Below are 9,760 nucleotides of genomic sequence, written 5' to 3' on the forward strand. Positions count from 1 at the left end.
TGCTTGGCCGTTTGTCTCTAAGTGTAGCCCTGGGTGTCCCCTGTCTTTGCCCTAAGTCAGCTGGGATAGACTCCAGCCCCCCCACAACCCTAGTGAGGATTAAGCGGTGTATAGATAATGGATGGATGGATATCAGACAATATTAGGTCATTATCTAACCATTTCAAAACATTTTTCATGTGATTCAACACACCATGTTCCTAAATACTTTACCTTTCTTCTCCCCGTATTTCTTATATTCTCCAGCCCACACACCGCTGAAGCCCTCCCCGTCCTGAGTCACAAACATCATGCTGTCCTTGCTGAGAGCGATGTCCGACATGAAAACCTGACGTCCATACGCCCACCGGCACTGTCTCACCGAGCTGCCAGAGGAGCGCCAGCAAAACACCTGAGAGAGACGGAGGAAAAGGAAGAAGGGAGGGAGGGAAGAATTTAAGGAAAGTTACACAGACAAGTCTTACTCATCATTTTATCTATAGTATACCATACAGGCAAGACTTATTTTAGGTTGTATAACTGTCTGGTGAGTAGCATAGGTTAGATAACGATAGAAAAAGTAAAGTGATGGTAAAAATAACAATAGGATCCATCTGTCCATGTGCCAGCATTTAGAAACCGAAACAGAAGTGAACTTAAACTCCACCTTTACTGTTTTGTAACTAAACTATTATGTTAACTTTCTGCATACCAAGTGCTTAAAGACTTTCTAACAATGCACTTACCCTCCCAGCTTCATCCAATGCCAAAACTATCACCTTTTCCCCTCCTCCATCACTTAAGATCTGCGGATCTACTCTGTGGTCCAGACTGCCGCCACTGACCAGGACCTTCTTAATGTTGAGCTGCCTGAAAGAGGCCAATAATCAAAACATAAATTAATAATTGGAAAAGAGAATATCTTGTCTGTATTAAAAGCATAAAATTCAATAACTACAGTGCTTGCTAGAGAATGTACATTCAAACATCCCCACTGAGCCCACTGATCATCTGCATTCAGTTAATCTAAGGTTGTTGTTGCTGGACATGTACGCACTTGCTTAACCCCGCTAATCAACACATTTTCAGCAGTAAGCTATGGAAATCAGATAAAGGCAGAACTATTTGCAGTTTAGCAGTGGATTTACTATCAGTTGCCATTCAAATGAGGCCTGATTAGAATACTGCGGGTGATACGGAGCAGACGGTTGCTTGAAGAGACGGCACTTATCAATCAGATCTATGAGCATGAAGGGAATATAAAGAGTACACACTAGGGTTCAGTAATAGTCCGTATTATCATATCATCATAACCAGTGATTGGCAATAGACAATTAGATGGTGGTTGGGTGGGAGCCAGCTGTGGAGGAGCCATAACTAAACTTAAATGTGAACACAGCCGATCTTCATTAACCTGTACTTTAAGTCATTTTGCCAAACTGCGTTGTGATCATAAAACATTGAATTTATCTGCAGTGCAGCAGCTTGGTAACATCTGCTGGGTTTTGCAAATTACATTTATATCATTAATTTGACTGCATCGATATGACAGACAGTTTCTTTCTTCCTCCCTGTGTGTCTCTATAATTTAAGTCCAAAAAATTGTTTTGCTGTACAGTTTTAACAAATAAAATACATAATTAAAGGCATTCACAAGTGATTTTCATGCTTGAGAAACACAAGCCGCTTGCTTTTAAATGATAGAGAAGAGCCAGTTCTGTTGATTGACAATAATTGCTATTACTGTTCCTTAAAATCAGTACAGAAAACAGGAAGAAAAAACAATGGGAAAATGTTTCTTCAAATGTCAATCGTCAATCTGGCTAACCCTTGGACAAACCTTGTTCAAACATGACTTCTTTGCAGAGATTATGTGCCAAACAACTCCGTGGACTGTGTGTGAGGGCTTGTGATGTGACTTGTTAGTTAAAATGACAATAAATAATATTTTATGATAAAAACGTATCAAATGACATTGTGGCAAAGGCATTTCTCATAGTGACGAACCTACAGAGATCGTTTAGGAACACTTGGGCCTCAAAACCCCCTGCTTTAGTTCACTTTCACTGCTCCAAGCACCAAATACAGGCAAAGTCACGTGTACAGCAACTGGATGCCGGATATTGGAGAGAACCAGCTCGCATCAATTTTGTAGGGGGATAACAATATACAAAATTCATGGTACCTTAGTTTTAGGCTCAAATCACAGTAACTAACAATGTAGGGACAAATCCATGTACATTTACAGACCCCTAATTTCACATATTCAACAATGTGTCGATGTGATGATTTATTCACCTTGAAGCCAATTTCTTGCATTGGTAGTCAGCCAGCAGGTAAACATCCCCCTTCTCAGTCACAACCACTGTTGCTCCATCACTGGCTGCTGCCATGGCTATGGTAACATCCTTGTAGTGCAGGGCTGACACCTGCCGAGGAGCTGTCACACATTTCTCCCCATTAGGATCCAGCAAGTAACCTGGAGATGGACACACAGAGGAGCGCAAAATATACTGTCCATTAACATTTCAAGGTGCCCATATACAGTGTGTTTTATGCTGGCATTTTATTTCAAAAGTACAAATAAAAATAATCACATAATAGCCTTTTGTGTCATCCACCTCAGACATGATGGAGGGGCTTCCCTCCTCACCAACGTTTCGCCTACAGAAGTAAATTGAAATGTGTACCATTCTACTATTGCAACAAGATCATTATTTATGGCTGCCTGCTATAAACAGTTGTAAAATGTTTTACTCTGTACTCTGGCATGGTTTCCCTTTTATGTGCCAGATGCCGTGGATTTCATTTTACTCTGACTGTACCACACTGATCAGTCACATTATGCATGTGAGAAGCAGTACAGTTTCCTCTCTTGCTGCCTCCAGTGCTGAGACTTACCCAGCTGGCCTCCATTCAGTCCCATTGTATAGACAGCCTCTCTGGTCCACAGCACTGTGTGGAACCTCCCTGCTGCAACTCCAATCACTGTCCTGCCCTTCAATAACTTGCAGACCACCTGTGTACAAGGCATTTTACAGAGATGTGAGAAGTACAGTGTAAAAATTCTAGCAAAATGAATCACATATTATATAAAAGAACTCTTAATACAGTGTCATTTCATACAGTAACAGTGACGAACTGATTTGGGACAAAAACTTGCTTGTTATATACACGGCAGGTTAGCAATACTCCCCCAGCTACCTCCTACCTGTTTGGGGACATGTGAAGAGGCGGGAGGTGGAACGAGGCCCAGCTGATGGAAGGTGTTGAGGCCAAAAGTATAAACATAGCCTTCCTCTGTCAGCACCACTGTGTGGTCTTTAGCCGCTGCCACCTGGGAGCAGTGGTGGTACATCAGACCCTCCACCATTCGAGGAACCTGGTGGGCGGAATGAGAAGGAAAGAAGAGAAAGAAAAACGTTTGATGAAGCAAGCTGAGCATACAGAAATTCTAATAGGCTTTTCCAAGGTCATTACTCAGCATTTCAAAGCATCTTTTTAAGTTTAACCATTAAGACACAGAGTTTTCTCTATATTTAATTACAACAGTGTTCCATGTGTATCTTTTTATCATGTTGTTTTATTTATCACATTATACCAGAAACTTATTCTGTCACTCAAATGATATACTCTCTGTGTTAAAGAGCTTCGTTCCATTCAAATATTGATACAAACTCAGCACTACATTTGTATACTTCAAAATAAATGTAATTTAACAGCTCAACAATGCATGCGTACATGAGAACATGTGAGACATTGTGCATGAAACTTGGTAATCAAGTCAATACCTGTGTATAATTAAAATGTAAGTGAAGTTAAAATGGAGTTTCCCACATGGCAAAAAATCCTTCTTTTTTAACAAATTTTAACAGACATGAATAACTAAGACCATGCCACAACTTCTTCTATTAGAACTGATAGACATTTTTTTTCCTTTTCACACAATGCATCCTAGTCAACCCCATGTGATGCCCTAAAAATTCCTATCAAGAGTTATGGTTCCAAGAATGAATGGTCATTTCACCAATTTTCATTCCAAAAAATAACTGTTTTCACAAGAAAAAGATATCCTTGTCAGAGAGGAGACACTTTAGATGTAGCATTTAGAAACCGGATCTGAAAAAGTTGATCTCCAAGAGTTAGTAACTCCATGTGCTTAACCACACAAAAAATAAAAAGACAAAGAAAATCAAAACTGAAATTTATAGTCTGTGTTTGTGTAATTGTGGTCAGGGAGGAGGCTTCATCTTTATCAGTTGCAGACAACACGACTGGCCAAAACCGATTTCTAAAAAAGATATTTAAAGCCACAGCATGCAAGCAAAGACAGTCTAATCTTAACTTCCTTAAAAATCTCCTTTTTACTTCAGGAATAACTGTTATTGCAAGTGAAACATTCACACTTGTTTACAAGTAGGTTGTTTGTCCATCATTTCAAACACCAGTCCTCAGTGTTTGTCACAGACGATGGATCATACAGATATTTCGGTTCAAGTCATTACAATGAACATCCAAAACACATACATTATGTGTATGTGTTACTGCTACAATATTATTATATATATATTGTAATATATGGGATATTTTGACATACTAAAAACATGGCAGAACAAATCTCACCATATAAGTCTGCTCATCTCCATGGCCAAGTCTTCCTCCCTGTCCATGCCCACAGGTGAATACTCGGCCTTTCTGAGACAGGAACACTGAGTGGAATTTGCACAGGACAACCTGTCGGGAAAGGAAAATATTAAATACAAACATAGGACATAATTGTGACTTTTCCTTGCTGCTTTTACTTCTAATATACTACATGTCCCATATGTTCTATTGTAGGGAAATTCTGAGGAACTGGTTTGTGCTGATTAAAGCTCTTGTCATTATAATTTTGACCTCACAGCAGAGGCTGTAATGCATCTCTTTCCATGTCCCTTCGCCAAACCCTCTTGTAGTGATAGTAAAACACTATGCCAATAAAAGGCCAGGGCACAAGTGGAAAAGCAAACATCATTACTAATACATAGGCTCCCCTCAAGCCTTCAATAGAGCGCAGGGATGTTTCCTGAAGTATCACATTGATGTGGACATTCACACACATGCATACACACTAGTGTAGCTCATTTAATTAAAAACATGTCATTGTGGAATTAATATTTAACCTCTGGCACCTGCTGGATTGGGTTAGGAAGACAAAGACTTCGCTTAGTGCCAGTGGGTCATTGTGTGGTCATGAAACAAGATCCACCTGTCCTCTACTAGCTTTATGAAATTACTCTGCATGACAAGTCGTGCAGGTGCAGGTCAGGAAAAAAAACACCTCACACAAAAAGTTTCTATTGTAAACACCAATAATGACACCAAGCACATGATTTGTTAATATAGACACACACCAAACACAAATGGTAGATCCTAAGAAAAATGACAACATGCTGAACGCAGTCATTCTGTATTACTTAATCTACTATAAATGGAACCTGGTGTGTACACACACCGCTGGGGGTAGCTGCACTGGTGCCAGGAGCTATATTAATCACACTAAGAGCGTCCACATGACAACTGCAAGAAATTGTAGCCTGGCTGGCTGAGTCTGGCAGCCGGGGTTAGCAATGTACTGACCAGTTTCACTTAGTCACGAATTACGATTACACATGAGAAGACAGTCGACACTGACACGCTAACAATGTCCTGTATTAAACTCAAATGACATTACTGACAGTCTCCAGGAGCAATGTTCATGCTTCACTACAGCATTCCTAATAATATTATGTGCTATGCCTGCATGATTAACTTAATTCATTTACCACGAGTTCTCTCACACATTACTATCATTTTCATGGCTGTGGATTTATTGTATGAGCCAGTAAAAAATAAGCCACACAGGAAAAACATTTTTTACATATGCTGATGTCCCATGAGGACAACATTGTGTAATACAGAGCTCTGGGGAAAGGAGTGTTTTGCTGGTTTTACCCAAGTGACGTGACTTATCTGAAGCACACATGCGCATTGGATTTTTTATTTTTTTTTTGATGTGACGCATGTTGGCACCAAGTTGAAGCGTGAGGCCACTAATGGTGTGAGAGAAATGTGAGTGAGGTTTTCAGGGTGTGGAAGCCCTGTGCTGTAGGAAAACACACTCATGCTCCCTTGAGAGATGCAATCACAACAACAGTGTGTTGTTAGCCTACCTGCTTGATATAAACTCCAGTCCTGGCAAACACATCCACAAGCTCAGGGTGCTGTCGGCTCTCCTGATTGCCATGGCCGAGACTGAAATTAGTGTTGTTTCCCCACGTGTATACTTCAGTTGGGTCTGTGGTGAAGAAGAAAACATGGTTACAAGCAAACAACGTTTCTGCCTGAAGCTTGACTTAACTGCTCTTTCAAGCCCTCAAAAGATGGAAATCTTGTTCATCCACACTGAGTATTCAATCTATAAGTCTTTCAGAAATTCTTTATATGAATAACGTTAAAAGCACAATGCATAATGTCAAGAGACATCTCATATAAGCACAGGGACACTTGAATCCCATGCTCATACAAGCGTGAAATACATTTTTGACAGAAAGAGTCCTGATGACACACTTCAGCGTTGTGACTCATCCATCAATCCATCCATCCATCCGTTATCTATACACCACTTAATCCTCACTAGGGTCGCGGGGGGGGCTGGAGTCTATCCCAGCTGACTTAGGGTGAGGGCAGGGGACACCCTGGATAGGTCACCAGTCTATCGCAGGGCTACACTTATAGACCGACAACCAAGCACACTCACATTCACACCTACAGACAATTTAGAATCACCAATTAACCTCAACATGTTTTTGGACCTTGTGGGAGGAAGCCGGAGAACCCGGAGAGAACCCACACTGCATGGGGAGAACATGCAAACGCCACGCAGAAAGATCCCGGTGCCCCCACCTGGACGTGAATCGGCAACCTTCTTACTGCGAGGCAACAGTGCTAACCAGCTGTGCCACCTTGCAGGCCCCTTGTGACTCATCCAAAACAAACAAACAAAAAAAATGTTATAAATAGCATCATCAGCTGTCAGCTTCTCTTACCAGTGTTTCTGAACACAACATGGGTTGGTCGATCCTTCATTGTCAGGTCCAGGACAGAGAGACCCTCCTTGTCTTGAGTAGAGAGAAGTCCACCATGCTGAAAAAAAACACATTCAAATAGAGGTCAAATTCTTTAAAAAATGAGGCTGTACTCTCTTTACTTGTAAAATAATGTAGTCAAATCAAAAGCTATTTTATATGGTCCTAATAATACAAATGAGCAACCCTTTAGTTAATAATCCACCATCAACACATACCCTGAGCAGCGATATGAGACAGTGGATCTGTCCGTAGAAGGCGCTGCGGTGCAGAGCGGTCCAGCCGGATTCCTTATCTTTCAACGTCAGGTCAGCACTTTTACTCTCCAGCAACCATTCGAGCAGGGCTTTCTTTCCCAGTGAGGCTGCAAGGTGCAGGGCTGTGCGACCAAAGGCATCCCTCAAGGTGGCTGCATTGTGGCAGTGTGAAGTCAAGAAGGCCCGGAGCTGCCCCTCAGAGCCACGCGTTAGTGCTGCTACAACCTGGTCTGCATGCTGCTGTGACCGGCATTTTGGTGTGCAGTCCAGCGGTACCAGACTCATCCTGACTTCCACCAAATCTTCACCGTGCACCCTTCTAGCTTTCGTGTTACCAAGTCCTTCTGACAGCCCACCACCCACAATGGCAAAAAAGCTCAACAATATGAAGTGTGGTAACAAACTAGTAACACTGTCACTTAAATTGCCTACTAAAACAGAGATGCTCTCCAAGGAAAAAAATAAAAAGTCAACAAAAGGTCGAAATGGTTTGGAGTGCTAGAATTGTGCTTGTGTTGAGGTTCCACCGCACCCTAGCAACCCCAGAGCCTTTGCGTGACTTGTTTCAGTCCACCATTTCGACCAATAATCGAACACGAACTAAGGTGCTTGCAGCATAAACTGGCATCAAAAATTCAATAAATACAAAATGTTTTGTGTCTTATACAAAATTGTACATTTCAATATTTGCAAAAATAGTTTTTCATTTAATTATTTACAAAAGGCAACGATTTCAACAACCCTCTGACCTTCTCTTCCAGCAGTCCAACCATCAAACTTGAGGGGAAAGGCTCCCTTTCCCCCCAAAATTCTCACTTCCTTTTTCAAAACTCCATAATTGTAGAGTGCACCTGTGGACAAAAATTAGAAACGTCAGTGATAGCTAACAGCCTGCAGTCACACTTTGATTACATGCAAACCTCTTTCTGCAGATAGCGGCATGCAAACCTGTGAGTGCAAAGGTCAGAACAAGTGTGACCTAATTACAGACTTAAGTCGCTTAGTTCAGCTGATTTAGCAGGTTCGATGGCCAGCTAATTGTCTGACATTACTCGGGAGGTTTAATGATGACTACACATCAGGATTATGTAACAGGCTAAGTTAGCCGAATAGCTTCTGAGTTACCCGGGTTGGTTGCGCCCTGCTTTATAAGAGAACTTACATGTTCATGAACCAATTTCTTTTATGGGAAAAGACAAAGTGATTTTTGTATTTCCTTTATTGTTTATGTAACTTGCTGCAGTAGCAAGCTATAGACAAGCTAGCGTTAGCTACTCCACCTAGTATTAGTTCACACTGCCCAAGTACAATAACGTTGCACATAAACCACATTATAATTTGCTATATAATCTAAAACGTGGAGACGTATTACACATCTGATGTATGTACAAGCACTAATAAATGTCATTTCTACAGTTTATGCAGTGTGGTAACAACGTTTGGCAGCTAACGCTACTTTGACAGCTAGCTTAGCTGACACATCATCTTATGCTAACGTTAGCCAGCTGAGGAAATTTAACGACGAGGCTCTTCTTACCTTCCGCTAGATAAAGAAAAAAGTGGACATGGAGAAGGTTGCTTCAACGACGTATATCCACTGTGTCATTACTACAAACAAGAAACGCAAACAGTATATTTATTGGTGTCAATCTTTGACAGAACTGAACCCCTGAAACCCTGCAGGTTAGGTAAAAACCCTCGTTAATGTCGAGACTTGTGATTGGTCGGCGCGCGAACATCCCATCATCCTATTGGTTGATTTTTGGGGATGTTGGCTGAGTTCAGCGAGCGCAGTTGCTGAATGCATGATGTCATAGGAAATGGTTATACTGTTATTTTATTTTAGGGTTGAAATTATAGACATACATTATTATTTTATGAAACAAAAACGTTGTTTTATTTTTTTTTTTACGTCGAGAGAATTAAAATGCGATGTTGTAAATTATAAAACAATAATTAAGGATTAATTTACAACTACTGCATGACAGTAATCTAAAGAATCATTTTATTTCTCAATAGAGAACAGGTGTAACGTTCTTCACTCTTAAAAATGTATTTATTGAGAGCAGCAGAAGCAGAGAAAGGTGTTTTTTGTTGTTGTTGTTGTTGTTTGTTTGTTTTAATCTTTTCTGAACAAGTACAAGCAAGACAGCGTTACAGTTTGGTCCTTCAATATAGAATAAAAATAATGTGATCTTTTACCCAGAGGTTGTCAGCATGGGGCTTAGCTCAGGCTAGAAGTCTTTAGCTTTTAACTTGATAATGCCACCATATTCACGTTTTTTCAGAGCAAAATGAATATGCTCGCTGGAAAGTTGGATGATCCTACTTTCTTCAACCCATGTTCCACATCATTGTTATTATAGTGAGTGCAAGTTGGCGGGACCAGTAATTCCCAAACTGCGTTCCTTGAAATGT

At 40.7% G+C, this 9,760-nt stretch overlaps 1 protein-coding gene across 2 annotated transcripts in view; it reads right to left on the bottom strand.

The window, feature by feature from the left end:
- Positions 1–8,981, bottom strand: part of ibtk (inhibitor of Bruton agammaglobulinemia tyrosine kinase) — a 23,690-nt gene extending 14,709 nt beyond the window's left edge. For both annotated transcript variants that reach the window (XM_008277614.1, XM_008277613.1), the window contains exons 1-10: positions 8,880–8,981; positions 7,304–8,193; positions 7,047–7,143; positions 6,171–6,295; positions 4,603–4,713; positions 3,191–3,361; positions 2,881–2,998; positions 2,278–2,458; positions 726–849; positions 214–391 (exon numbers count right to left, since the gene is read on the bottom strand). In XM_008277614.1, the coding sequence (XP_008275836.1) occupies positions 214–391; positions 726–849; positions 2,278–2,458; positions 2,881–2,998; positions 3,191–3,361; positions 4,603–4,713; positions 6,171–6,295; positions 7,047–7,143; positions 7,304–7,627 (1,429 nt within the window). In that variant the 5' untranslated portion in view covers positions 7,628–8,193; positions 8,880–8,981. The remainder of the gene's footprint in view (positions 1–213; positions 392–725; positions 850–2,277; positions 2,459–2,880; positions 2,999–3,190; positions 3,362–4,602; positions 4,714–6,170; positions 6,296–7,046; positions 7,144–7,303; positions 8,194–8,879) is intronic.
- Positions 8,982–9,760: the final 779 nt, after the last annotated feature.

Source organism: Stegastes partitus, unplaced genomic scaffold, assembly GCF_000690725.1.
Source record: "Stegastes partitus isolate 25-593 unplaced genomic scaffold, Stegastes_partitus-1.0.2 Scaffold103, whole genome shotgun sequence".
In the NCBI taxonomy this organism is placed as follows: domain Eukaryota; kingdom Metazoa; phylum Chordata; class Actinopteri; family Pomacentridae; genus Stegastes; species Stegastes partitus.